The sequence below is a fragment of the Oncorhynchus nerka genome, linkage group LG14 (genome assembly GCF_034236695.1).
Source record: "Oncorhynchus nerka isolate Pitt River linkage group LG14, Oner_Uvic_2.0, whole genome shotgun sequence".
Taxonomy (NCBI): domain Eukaryota; kingdom Metazoa; phylum Chordata; class Actinopteri; order Salmoniformes; family Salmonidae; genus Oncorhynchus; species Oncorhynchus nerka.
Genome location: NC_088409.1, coordinates 87,136,051 through 87,149,562, shown reverse-complemented (window position 1 = coordinate 87,149,562; position 13,512 = coordinate 87,136,051). Strand labels below are relative to the sequence as shown.

Here is a 13,512-nt window from a genome sequence, read left to right as displayed (position 1 = left end):
AGTTGAATCCATAACCCAGCCATTGGCTATTGTGTGAGTTGAATCCATAACCAAGCCATTGGTCATTGTGTGAGTTGAATCTATACTCCAGCCATTGGTTATTGTATGAGTTGAATCCATAACCAAACCATTGGTTATTGTATGAGTTGAATCCATAACCCAGCCATTGGTTATTGTATGAGTTGAATCCATAACCAAGCCATTGGTTATAGTGTGAGTTGAATCCATAACCCAGCCATTGGTTATTGTGTGAGTTGAATCCATAACCAAGCCATTGGTTATTGTGTGAGTTGAATCCATAACCCAGCCATTGGTTATTGTGTGAGTTGAATCCATAACCAAGCCATTGATTATTGTGTGAGTTGAATCCATAACCCAGCCATTGGTTATTGTGTGAGTTGAACCATAACCCAGCCATTGGTTATTGTGTGAGTTGAATCCATAACCAAGCCATTGGTTATTGTGTGAGGTGAATCCATAACCAAGCCATTGGTTATTGTGTGAGTTGAATCCATAACCAAGCCATTGGTTATTGTGTGAGGTGAATCCATAACCCAGCCATTGGTTATTGTGTGAGTTGAATCCATAACCAAGCCAATGGTTATTGTGTGAGTTGAATCCATAACCAAGCCATTGGTTATTGTATGAGTTGAATCCATAACCCATCCATTGATTATTGTGTGAGGTGAATCTATACTCCAGCCATTGGTTATTGTATGAGTTGAATCCATATCCCAGCCATTGGTTATTGTGTGAGTTGAATCCATAACCAAGCCATTGGTTATTGTGTGAGTTGAATCCATAACCAAGCCATTGGTTATTGTGTGAGTTGAATCCATAACCAAGCCATTGGTTATTGTATGAGTTGAATCCATAACCCATCCATTGATTATTGTGTGAGGTGAATTTATACTCCAGCCATTGGTTATTGTGTGAGTTGAATCCATAACCAAGCCATTGGTTATTGTGTGAGTTGAATCCATAACCAAGCCATTGGTTATTGTGTGAGTTGAATCCATAACCAAGCCATTGGTTATTGTCTGAGGTGAATCTATACTCCAGCCATTGGTTATTGTGTGAGTTGAATCCATAACCCAGCCATTGTTTATTGTATGAGTTGAATCCATAACCCAGCCATTGGTTATTGTGTGAGTTGAATCCATAACCAAGCCATTGGTTATTGTGTGAGTTGAATCCATAACCAAGCCATTGGTTATTGTGTGAGTTGAATCCATAACCCAGCCATTGGTTATTGTATGAGTTGAATCCATAACCAAGCCATTGGTTATTGTGTGAGGTGAATCTATACTCCAGCCATTGGTTATTGTGTGAGTTGAATCCATAACCCAGCCATTGGTTATTGTGTGAGTTGAATCCATAACCCAGCCATTTGTTATTGTGTGAGTTGAATCCATAACCAAGCCATTGGTTATTGTGTGAGGTGAATCCATAACCAATCCATTGGTTATTGTGTGAGTTGAATCCATAACCAAGCCATTGGTTATTGTGTGAGGTGAATCCATAACCCAGCCATTGGTTATTGTGTGAGTTGAATCCATAACCAAGCCATTGGTTATTGTGTGAGTTGAATCCATAACCCAGCCATTGGTTATTGTGTGAGTTGAATCCATAACCAAGCCATTGGTTATTGTGTGAGGTGAATCCATAACCAAGCCATTGGTTATTGTGTGAGTTGAATCCATAACCAAGCCATTGGTTATTGTGTGAGTTGAATCCATAACCAAGCCATTGGTTATTGTGTGAGTTGAATCCATAACCAAGCCATTGGTTATTGTGTGAGTTGAATCCATAACCAAGCCATTGGTTATTGTATGAGTTGAATCCATAAACAAGCCATTGGTTATTGTGTGAGTTGAATCCATAAACCAGCCATTGGTGATTGTGTGAGGTGAATCTATACTCCAGCCATTGGTATTGTGTGAGTTGAATCTATACTCCAGCCATTGGTTATTGTGTGAGTTGAATCCATAACCAAGCCATTGGTTATTGTGTGAGTTGAATCCATAACCAAGCCATTGGTTATTGTGTGAGTTGAATCCATAACCCAGCCATTGGCTATTGTGTGAGTTGAATCCATAACCAAGCCATTGGTCATTGTGTGAGTTGAATCTATACTCCAGCCATTGGTTATTGTATGAGTTGAATCCATAACCAAACCATTGGTTATTGTATGAGTTGAATCCATAACCCAGCCATTGGTTATTGTATGAGTTGAATCCATAACCAAGCCATTGGTTATAGTGTGAGTTGAATCCATAACCCAGCCATTGGTTATTGTGTGAGTTGAATCCATAACCAAGCCATTGGTTATTGTGTGAGTTGAATCCATAACCCAGCCATTGGTTATTGTGTGAGTTGAATCCATAACCAAGCCATTGATTATTGTGTGAGTTGAATCCATAACCCAGCCATTGGTTATTGTGTGAGTTGAACCATAACCCAGCCATTGGTTATTGTGTGAGTTGAATCCATAACCAAGCCATTGGTTATTGTGTGAGGTGAATCCATAACCAAGCCATTGGTTATTGTGTGAGTTGAATCCATAACCCAGCCATTGGTTATTGTGTGAGGTGAATCCATAACCCAGCCATTGGTTATTGTGTGAGTTGAATCCATAACCAAGCCAATGGTTATTGTGTGAGTTGAATCCATAACCAAGCCATTGGTTATTGTATGAGTTGAATCCATAACCCATCCATTGATTATTGTGTGAGGTGAATCTATACTCCAGCCATTGGTTATTGTATGAGTTGAATCCATATCCCAGCCATTGGTTATTGTGTGAGTTGAATCCATAACCAAGCCATTGGTTATTGTGTGAGTTGAATCCATAACCAAGCCATTGGTTATTGTGTGAGTTGAATCCATAACCAAGCCATTGGTTATTGTATGAGTTGAATCCATAACCCATCCATTGATTATTGTGTGAGGTGAATTTATACTCCAGCCATTGGTTATTGTGTGAGTTGAATCCATAACCAAGCCATTGGTTATTGTGTGAGTTGAATCCATAACCAAGCCATTGGTTATTGTGTGAGTTGAATCCATAACCAAGCCATTGGTTATTGTCTGAGGTGAATCTATACTCCAGCCATTGGTTATTGTGTGAGTTGAATCCATAACCCAGCCATTGTTTATTGTATGAGTTGAATCCATAACCCAGCCATTGGTTATTGTGTGAGTTGAATCCATAACCAAGCCATTGGTTATTGTGTGAGTTGAATCCATAACCAAGCCATTGGTTATTGTGTGAGTTGAATCCATAACCCAGCCATTGGTTATTGTATGAGTTGAATCCATAACCAAGCCATTGGTTATTGTGTGAGGTGAATCTATACTCCAGCCATTGGTTATTGTGTGAGTTGAATCCATAACCCAGCCATTGGTTATTGTGTGAGTTGAATCCATAACCCAGCCATTTGTTATTGTGTGAGTTGAATCCATAACCAAGCCATTGGTTATTGTGTGAGGTGAATCCATAACCAATCCATTGGTTATTGTGTGAGTTGAATCCATAACCAAGCCATTGGTTATTGTGTGAGGTGAATCCATAACCCAGCCATTGGTTATTGTGTGAGTTGAATCCATAACCAAGCCATTGGTTATTGTGTGAGTTGAATCCATAACCCAGCCATTGGTTATTGTGTGAGTTGAATCCATAACCAAGCCATTGGTTATTGTGTGAGGTGAATCCATAACCAAGCCATTGGTTATTGTGTGAGTTGAATCCATAACCAAGCCATTGGTTATTGTGTGAGTTGAATCCATAACCAAGCCATTGGTTATTGTGTGAGTTGAATCCATAACCAAGCCATTGGTTATTGTGTGAGTTGAATCCATAACCAAGCCATTGGTTATTGTATGAGTTGAATCCATAACCCATCCATTGATTATTGTGTGAGGTGAATTTATACTCCAGCCATTGGTTATTGTGTGAGTTGAATCCATAACCAAGCCATTGGTTATTGTGTGAGTTGAATCCATAACCAAGCCATTGGTTATTGTGTGAGTTGAATCCATAACCAAGCCATTGGTTATTGTCTGAGGTGAATCTATACTCCAGCCATTGGTTATTGTGTGAGTTGAATCCATAACCCAGCCATTGTTTATTGTATGAGTTGAATCCATAACCCAGCCATTGGTTATTGTGTGAGTTGAATCCATAACCAAGCCATTGGTTATTGTGTGAGTTGAATCCACAACATGCATATTTTCCAGCACTTCTCATCTGTAATTCTTATAATTCAAAGAATGAGTATTGTATTTAGAACTACTGTAATCCAGCCCAGACAATGGGCTTTAAAAATAACACTTGTGTCCCCCATCCCCTGGGTCCTACCCTCATCAGCAGAGGAGGTGTGTGTGAGTGTCCGCATGTGGTTGCATGTTAGGTTCCATTGACAGGCTCCAGAGGGTTCGGCTCCACCCCACGGCCCAAACATCCAGAAACTATATCTGAACCTTGGGCAGTCGATTGGAGGAGGTTACTTTAGGGGTGGACCCTGGCCCTCAGGACTGTAGAAGACAGACGGACAACTCTGAAACACCGACCACAGGACTACAGAGGACCGTTGCCTGTCACACCCACCACCAGACCCAGCCAGGTAAATGCCCAATGGCTGACATTTTATACTGTCTAGATAGACACACTGTAGATATCAAATCAAATCAAATCAAATTTATTTATATAGCCCTTCGTACATCAGCTGATATCTCAAAGTGCTGTACAGAAACCCAGCCTAAAACCCCAAACAGCAAACAATGCAGGTGTAAAAGCACGGTGGCTAGGAAAAACTCCCTAGAAAGGCCAAAACCTAGGAAGAAACCTAGAGAGGAACCAGGCTATGTGGGGTGGCCAGTCCTCTTCTGGCTGTGCCGGGTAGAGATTATAACAGAACATGACCAAGATGTTCAAATGTTCATAAATGACCAGCATGGTCGAATAATAATAAGGCAGAACAGTTGAAACTGGAGCAGCAGCACAGTCAGGTGGACTGGGGACAGCAAGGAGTCATCATGTCAGGTAGTCCTGGGGCACGGTCCTAGGGCTCAGGTCCTCCGAGAGAGAGAAAGAAAGAGAGAATTAGAGAGAGCATATGTGGGGTGGCCAGTCCTCTTCTGGCTGTGCCGGGTGGAGATTATAACAGAACGTGGCCAAGATGTTCAAATGTTCATAAATGACCAGCATGGTTGAATAATAGTAAGGCAGAACAGTTGAAACTGGAGCAGCAGCATGGCCAGGTGGACTGGGGACTGCAAGGAGTCATCATGTCAGGTAGTCCTGGGACATGGTCCTAGGGCCCAGGCCAGTTGAAACTGGAGCAGCAGCATGGCCAGGTGGACTGGGGACAGCAAGGAGTCATCATGTCAGGTAGTCCTGGGGCATGGTCCTAGGGCTCAGGTCCTCCGAGAGAGAGAAAGAAAGAGAGAAGGAGAGAATTAGAGAACGCACACTTAGATTCACACAGGACACCGAATAGGACAGGAGAAGTACTCCAGATATAACAAACTGACCCTAGCCCCCCGACACATAAACTAATGCAGCATAAATACTGGAGGCTGAGACAGGAGGGGTCAGGAGACACTGTGGCCCCATCCGAGGACACCCCCGGACAGGGCCAAACAGGAAGGATATAACCCCACCCACTTTGCCAAAGCACAGCCCCCACACCACACAGATATGGAAGTGTCTGTCAAGTTACTTACTCTTCTCTGCATCTGAAAATACAGAAAGGAATCTTGAATCTTGCCTTGGAGGCAGAACTGAATGATTTCCACTACATGGGCCAGATGCGAAGTCAACATTTTGGACTTAACTTCAGGTTAGGGTTAGACAATAGGGTTAGCTGTGTTGTTGAGGTTAGTGTTATTGTTAATCTAGCTCCCACAGTCTCATGTCAGAATTAGATCTTCATCCATGTTTCTCAAACATCACATTTCAAAGTTGTTCCAAATTTCACATTTCAAAGTGATAAAGGTTAAGTTTGGACATTAACTCCAAGTGTTTTCAGTTAGGGTTAAATTTAGGCATTAACTCCAAATGATTAAAGTTAGGCTTACTTTTTTTTTTTTTTTACATCAAAAACAGCTTTCTACTGCAGGATTCAAACTTGCAACCTTTGGAATTAGAGGCAGATCCTTACACCCATTTGCCATCCCCCATCTACAACACCAGAGCAAAACCGAAACCAACTTGAAGGTAACAGCGCTCACTGTTGCCCCTAGTGGATGACATCTCCCGTTGTCCTCAGACAACATGGATGGATGTCGAATACTGACTTGTATCACGGATGACCTGGCTGTAAGGTTCGGGTTAGGTTTCAAATCAGATGTTATGACTTTGTGCCTATGCCAGCTAGTGACCATTGTGCAGAGCTGCCTTCGGGGCAAGATTCCTGACAATAAATGCCAACCTACTACAGAAAGGGTAGGGGCTAGAAGAAGGAGCAAGGTAGGGACAGACTGGTCATAGGGCAATTCTGGCAAAAATGTCAAATGGGCTGGTTCACCTTAAGCCTAGTGGGCTTGTCTAAACACTAAGTTTGGCACAAAATGATCATTATTCAGTTAATAATGGGGGCCTCGAGATAGAATGGGCGTAAATGCCCAGGTCTTTTATCTGGTTCCAGTCTGTCCCTGGAGTAAGGTGTTGTTTTGGGATACAGATTTAATTTGTCACCAGAAAATTCAAGGTCAACATCTTCCGTCCCTTTCAGATTACACCTTCAGAGACTTTTGCCTCCCTGACAGAGTGACCTGCCCTCCCAAGCAAGGTGTGAGGACCCTCATCCTTCCTGTCTCCACACATTCCCATTCTTCTTCTCCTCTGCTGCCGCACCTCTCAGGGCAGAATGGACCAGTCTGTGCAGGAGCTGTTTCTGAACTTCACAGTAGTCTTGATCACTGTGCTGCTCATGTGGATCCTAGTCAAGACCTACCAGGCCTGAACCACCAGGGGACAGATACAGGGGGAGAGAGATGAAGGGCTGAGAAATGGGAGGAACTGGGTGGTACATTTCAATCCAGTTACTGCAGTTGCAAACAATCTTGAGAGCTTACTGGGCGACAGGAAGCCTAGTGGTTAGAGAAGTGGGCCAGCAGCCCGGGTTGCTGGCATCATCCTAGATGCCATTGCCTGCTGTTGTGTCCTTGAGCGAGGCACTTGACCCCCTACAATTTCTCTGCGGCTGATCCATGCGTCTGACCTATTGCTTCCAGTCCCTCGTCTGTGTTTGTCTCAGGGGTTTGGGGTGTGAGCATAAAGACACATTTCCATTAACGGACAACATAGCGAACGGACAATATAGCGAACAGACAACAAAATACAATACATCTTATATTATCTTAACTCTGAAACATAGCAGTTGCACATGGTCCCTGAGAAATGAAGTGAATACAAGAAATTGAAAGGTATAGATATAGCTTCACTGCTTCAGCTGTCTGCTAAGAAAGACATGCAGTTCCTCACTCCTGCCTCTTAGAGGGACTGTAGTGTTAGAGATGAGTTGGCAAGCATTCTGTTTACACGCTCTACAATAAAAATAACTGTTATTGTACCCAAAATGTATTCTCTTGTTTGATGCATCTAACATTATGTTTTAAATAATACATGTGCACCCAAATCATGAAAGTAAGCAGAGCACACACCCTACCTACATTTTTGAAAATGTAGGAGAACCCCTTTTTGGTTCCAGATAGAACTCTTTTGGGTTCCACGTAGAACCATTTTGGAGTCCGTTTAGAACCCTCTGTGGAAAGGGTCCTACATGGAACTCAAAGAACTCAAAGGTTCTTCAAAGAATAATCCTATGGGGATAGTCAAATAATTATTTTAGGTTCTAGACAGCACCTTTTTTCTAAGAGTGTAGAGAACTTCACCTGGACTACCTGTTGATTGTGTGATGATGAAACAATAACAAACAAGCTGTTTGTTTTGGAAGCTAAACCCCTTGTCTTTATACTCAGTTAGGCCATGGAAATCAGCAATAAAACACTTATAAAGCACACATGTACAAATATACAGTATAGTATTTTTATTTGATTGAACAAAAAATAATTTATTAGTCCTATGCACTCTTATTGAACGTGCACTTGTATTCGTCTAAATCGCTTGATCATTATCTGTTTTATTTCATCAGTTCTTAGACAGTATATCAGTGGATTGATCATGGGAGGGAGCAGGCTATACAACATGATAACAACAATACGTAAATCAGTGCTGAATCTAATGCCGATATTACTGGCCAGATAAATAAAACACCTGGGGAGATAATACAGGGCAATGATGATCAGCTGACCACTGCAGGTAGAAAGGGTTTTGAGGCGGCCTTGGGGGCTCGCAATCTGAACAACTGCCACAATAATAGAGCAATATGAGAATATAATGAAAGCAAGAGGTCCCAGTAATACCACCATTGCTACAACAAAAGCAGGAAAACTATAAGGAACCCTATCAGTGCATGCAAGCGTTGTTATAGCGATATGATCACAGTAGCACTGCATGATTTTGTTTGAGTCACAGTAAGGAAGAGGATAGGCCCTAATTACCATTGAAAGAGAGGGAAGATGTGCAAGCACCCACGCAGTGGCATTGAGTATATGAATAGTGGAGTTGTTGATAATCATTGGGTATCTGAGCGGGAAACAGATTGACACGTATCGGTCTAAAGCCATTATCAATAGGAGAAGGCTAGTTACAGATCCAAAATAGTGAACTAAGTACATTTGCAAAAAACAACCAAAGAAAGAAATTGCTCCTGCCTGAAACCAATATCTGGCAATAATCTTTGGTAAAGTGGTGGTGCTGAATAGCACGTCAGACACAACCAGATTCAAAATGATAAAATACATGGGTTTATGGAGAACGTTATGAGTTGCGAACAAGATAATAACAACAACATTTCCTATTAAAATGCAGCAATAAACGAGGAATAATACAGTTGAGGCAAGACCGTAGAACTCTGGCTGAAGTCCAGGGAACCCAACGATGACAAACGCTGTCACAAAGCTGTGATTCCTCACTGACATGGTGATGTGTTCTCTTAGAACCAACACTGGAAAGTAATGAACATTTATGTTATAGTACATTATCCATCATTGCAACCTAAAAGTTTTTATCAGGTTTTTGTCAAATCAAATGTAACATTGCTCATGATACTGCAGTGTCAAATCCTAAATTGACATATGCATATGTGACTTTCATGTAAATCATGCATATTGTGAGAAGAAGATTTTAACAAAGAAATGTTATGATTGCAGATTTCATGTTGGGATTTGGCCCATTGTGCATTTACCAATAATTATTTAAGCTCACAGACAGAAATGTTTTACAATGCCAACAATCATAATATATATGTATATTTTTTACTTTGTAAATAACCATCAGTAAACCTTTGAAAATGATCATGTATAATTTGTTCATTGATATGATTAATTACATGCGAATGTATTGACTTACATAATGTTTAACCAGGACCTTTAAAGCTATACTAATCATGAACAACAGGCCTTATGCATGGATTTACTAAATGTAGGAGGAAACAAACAAAGCAATAATATGTGTAAGAAGTTTAAAAGCAGACATTCAAATAAGGTGTTGGCAAATCAAATGAGAAACGAAGTACCTTTATCACTCATCATCCATGTTCTCAGTTTGATACACCAAAAATCAAATACATTATGTTAGAGAAATGTCCTTACCTCGATTACAGTAAACTAAAATGTGAAAACGAAGACACTTCCTGAGAAGCTCTTCACCAAAGATCTTTATGCTCACAATTTATCTACTAAGTGACTGAATAATTTATGATGACGTTGACAAGTTCTGGAGATGGCAAAGCCACAAGGGGAAGAACTACCCAGTGAGCTAACGCAATACTCTTTCTACAACAATAAACCCAACATGCTGTGTCTGTGTCACTCTAATGAAATGTGTTCCCTACTGAGCAGGTTAAACAGAATCAAGGCCTTCCTTGTATGTCAGTTTTGGATTTGAAGGTAGGATTTGGTACTCAGTTTCTATTGTTGTAGGGAATTCTGAACATAATAAAAAATCCTCTGATTCAAAACAAACGTAATCGTCGGCTATACCTGGCAATAATCTTTGGTAATATGAATATCAGAAACAACCCGATTTAAAATAACAAAATACATAATGTTCTTCGTACAACAATTAACACTAAATGCTATATCTGTGTCAATCTAACAAGGTGTTCGCTACTGTTACACAGCGTTATGTCCATTTTGGCATTGAGGTCAGGATTTGGTACTCAGTTAATATTGTTGTAGGGACAAGTATTTCCAAACATAATAACAGAACTCAATCTCTGATTAAAAATCAACTTTAATCATTGGCTTATAGCAAATACATGATCTTTCTGTGGAGCAATTGACTTCTTGAATCTTTTCATAAGGCTTGTTTTTATATGTTTTGTCTTGAAACAGTATATCAGTGGATTGATCATGGGAGGGAGCAGGCTATACAACATGATAATAACAATACGTAAATCAGTGCTGAATCTAATGCCGATATTACTGGCCAGATAAATAAAACACCTGGGGAGATAATACAGGGCAATGATGATCAGCTGACCACTGCAGGTAGAAAGGGTTTTGAGGCGGCCTTGGGGGCTCGCAATCTGAACAACTGCCACAATAATAGAGCAATATGAGAATATAATAAAAGCAAGAGGTCCCAGTAATGCCAGCATGGCAAAGATAAAAGCAGGAAAACTATAAGGAACCCTATCAGTGCATGCAAGCGTTGTTATAGCGATATGATCACAGTAGCACTGCATGATTTTGTTTGAGTCACAGTAAGGAAGAGGATAGGCCCTAATTACCATCATCAATGGGCAGGCTTTCGCAACAATCCAAGCAGTGGTACTGAGAATATGAATAGTGGAGTTTTTGATAATCATTGGATATCTGAGCGGAAAACAGATTGAAACATATCGGTCTAAAGCCATTATAAATAGAATATATGAATTTACAGTTCCAAAATAGTGCACTAAGTACATCTGGACAAAACAACCTGTGAATGAAATGGCCCCTGCTTGAAACCAATACCTGGCAATAATCTTTGGTAATGTGGTGGTGCTAAAGAGAATATCAGAAACAACCAGATGTAAAATAACAAAATACATGGGTTTGTGGAGATCCCGGTCTGTTGCGAACAATACAAGAATAACAACATTTCCTACTGCAGTGCAAAAATACACCAAGAATAATACAGTTGAGGCAAGACCGTAGAACTCTGGCTGAAGTCCAGGGAACCCAACGATGACAAACTCTGTCACAAAGCTGTGATTCCCAGCTGACATGATGATGGTCTCTTAGACAACCTGCGGAAATAAAGGATTCATTCATTATTGAATCCTTCATTGAAATCTAAATGGAAATGTTATCTATTTCATCGTAAAGTATGTGAGTTACCCTCATGACTTAAAATGTTATATTGTATGAAGTTGTAACTCATTTTATTTTGCCTAGTTTTGTCAACTCAATTTGATTTTACCTAACTTAAGTTACCAGGCTGCCTTTCATCTTTAATGTACAGTATGTCAACTCAGGAAATCAAGTTGAATTAACAAAACTAGGCAAAAACTAGGTAGCACAATTGGTTGTATTACATTATAAGTTCATACATTTTCATACATTTTATATCAACGGAGTAAAATATTTTTGTTGTTGACGCTAAACGTTTTACAGTGAAAAGTACATTAATAGGATGTTAATGCAACATGTATCACTATAGGTTAATGTACATATCTCTTCTAGCATACCGGTATGTTTTAACGTTGCATTATTGTATTGATATTACAAGTGATATGACATTTTTCATCATGTTATACACTGAGTATACAAAATACTAAGAACACTTGCTCTTTCCATGACAGACTGACCAGGTGAATCCAGGTGGAGGCTATGATCCCTTATTGATGACACTTGTTAAATCCTCTTCAATCAGTGTAAATGAAGGCAGGAGACAGGTTAAAGAAGGATTGTAAGCCTTGAGACAATTGAGAAATGTATTGTGTATGTGTGCCATTCAGAGGGTGAATGGGCAAGACAAAATATTTAAGTGCCTTGGAACAGGGTATGGCAGAAGGTGCCAGGTGCAGCGGTTTGTGTCAAGAACTGCAACGCTGCTGGGTTTTTCACACTCAGCAGTTTCCCGTGTGTATGAAGAATGGTCCACCACCCAAAGGACATCCAGCCAATTTGACGCAACTGTAGGAAGCATTGCCGTCAACATGGGCCAGCATCCCTGTGGAACACTTTCGAGACCTTTTAGAGTCCATGCCCCGACGAATTGAGAATGTTCTGAGGGCAAAAGGGGGGTGCAACTCAGTAATAGGAAGGTGTTCCTAATGTTTGGTATACTCAGTGTATGTCCCACTACATATTACTGTCAAGATATGAAGACATTTAAAGAATAATACTAAAATAATGAATAACCATTATTCAGCAACCTATTTTTGCCCAATGTGTGGCATGTCAATACAAAAGCTGCATCTCACAATAAATCTTTCAATGGAGTCTTTTGTCATGAAGTGAAGTTATCCAATGTTATCATCTAAAGATTAGAGAACATATTCCATCTCGTTCATAAATTCAGAAAACACATTAAGAAGATGCATAAAGTGAGTTATCAAGACATGCCATGTAACTCCAGATCTGCATAGTAGTAAATCAGGGCTTACCCAAGTCTGATGTCTGACACGGACACTTGCCGTGTCCAATTTATAATAACCTATTGACACCCCGTGACATAATTCTGCACCTGACCTTACTCCCTAAGGTCATTTCCCTCAAGGTGTTTATGAGGGGTTTTCTCTTGTTTGTCGTTATTTATTTCAATCATGATGTAATGATGCAAAATAGGACATGTTTTTATTTCATCATACTTAATGATAAAAGCTAGTTAGTTGGCTATCTTAATATCTTAATCTGTCTCATAAAGCTAGCTAGCTGCTATGGGAGACCAACATGGTGATGACCTCTTTGGGTTTAATGGTGGCCATCTTGAAGCATGTGGGGACAGCAGACTTGGATAGGGACTGATTGAATATGTCCGTAAACACACCAGCCAGCTGGTCTACCCATGCTCTGAGGACGAGACCAGGGATGCCATCTGGACCATCAGCCTTGCGAGGATTAACATGTTTAAATGTCTTACTCATGTCGGCCATGGAGAAGGAGGGGGGGGGGGCTGCAGTCCTTGTTAGCGGGTGGCAACAGTGGCACTGTACTACACTCAAAGCGGGCAAATGTGTTAAGTTGGTGTCCGTGACGTGGCTGGTTTTCCTTTTGTAGTCCGTGATCTCCTGTAGACCCTGCCACATACGTCTCATGTCTGAGCCGTTGAATTGCAACTCCACTTTGTCCCTATACCAACATTTTGCTTGTTTGATTGCCTTGCGGAGGGAATAACTACATTGTTTATATTCTGCCATATTCCCAGTCCTCTTTCCATGGTTAAATGCGGTG

General features: G+C 40.6%; 3 protein-coding genes across 3 annotated transcripts; 1 reads left to right on the top strand and 2 right to left on the bottom strand.

Moving 5' to 3' along the window:
• Nucleotides 1–6,872: 6,872 nt before the first annotated feature.
• Nucleotides 6,873–6,968, top strand: LOC115122560 (sarcolipin). The gene has a single exon (XM_065027151.1). It carries the CDS (start codon nucleotides 6,873–6,875, stop codon nucleotides 6,966–6,968), a length of 96 nt encoding a protein of 31 aa, XP_064883223.1.
• Nucleotides 6,969–8,059: 1,091 nt separating this feature from the next.
• LOC115119269 (olfactory receptor 2AT4) lies at nucleotides 8,060–9,261 on the bottom strand. The gene has a single exon (XM_029648039.2). The coding sequence runs from the start codon at nucleotides 9,106–9,108 to the stop codon at nucleotides 8,098–8,100; it is 1,011 nt and encodes a 336-aa protein (XP_029503899.2). The 5' UTR covers nucleotides 9,109–9,261; the 3' UTR covers nucleotides 8,060–8,097.
• Nucleotides 9,262–10,345: 1,084 nt separating this feature from the next.
• LOC135575025 (olfactory receptor 2AT4-like) lies at nucleotides 10,346–11,352 on the bottom strand. The gene has a single exon (XM_065027150.1). The coding sequence runs from the start codon at nucleotides 11,340–11,342 to the stop codon at nucleotides 10,368–10,370; it is 975 nt and encodes a 324-aa protein (XP_064883222.1). The 5' UTR covers nucleotides 11,343–11,352; the 3' UTR covers nucleotides 10,346–10,367.
• Nucleotides 11,353–13,512: the final 2,160 nt, after the last annotated feature.

Bases quoted from the DNA above. Each gene is read 5' to 3' on its own strand.
- LOC115122560 (XM_065027151.1), top strand. From the start codon at position 6,873: ATGGACCAGTCTGTGCAGGAGCTGTTTCTGAACTTCACAGTAGTCTTG.
- LOC115119269 (XM_029648039.2), bottom strand. From the start codon at position 9,108: ATGTACTATAACATAAATGTTCATTACTTTCCAGTGTTGGTTCTAAGA.
- LOC135575025 (XM_065027150.1), bottom strand. From the start codon at position 11,342: ATGTCAGCTGGGAATCACAGCTTTGTGACAGAGTTTGTCATCGTTGGG.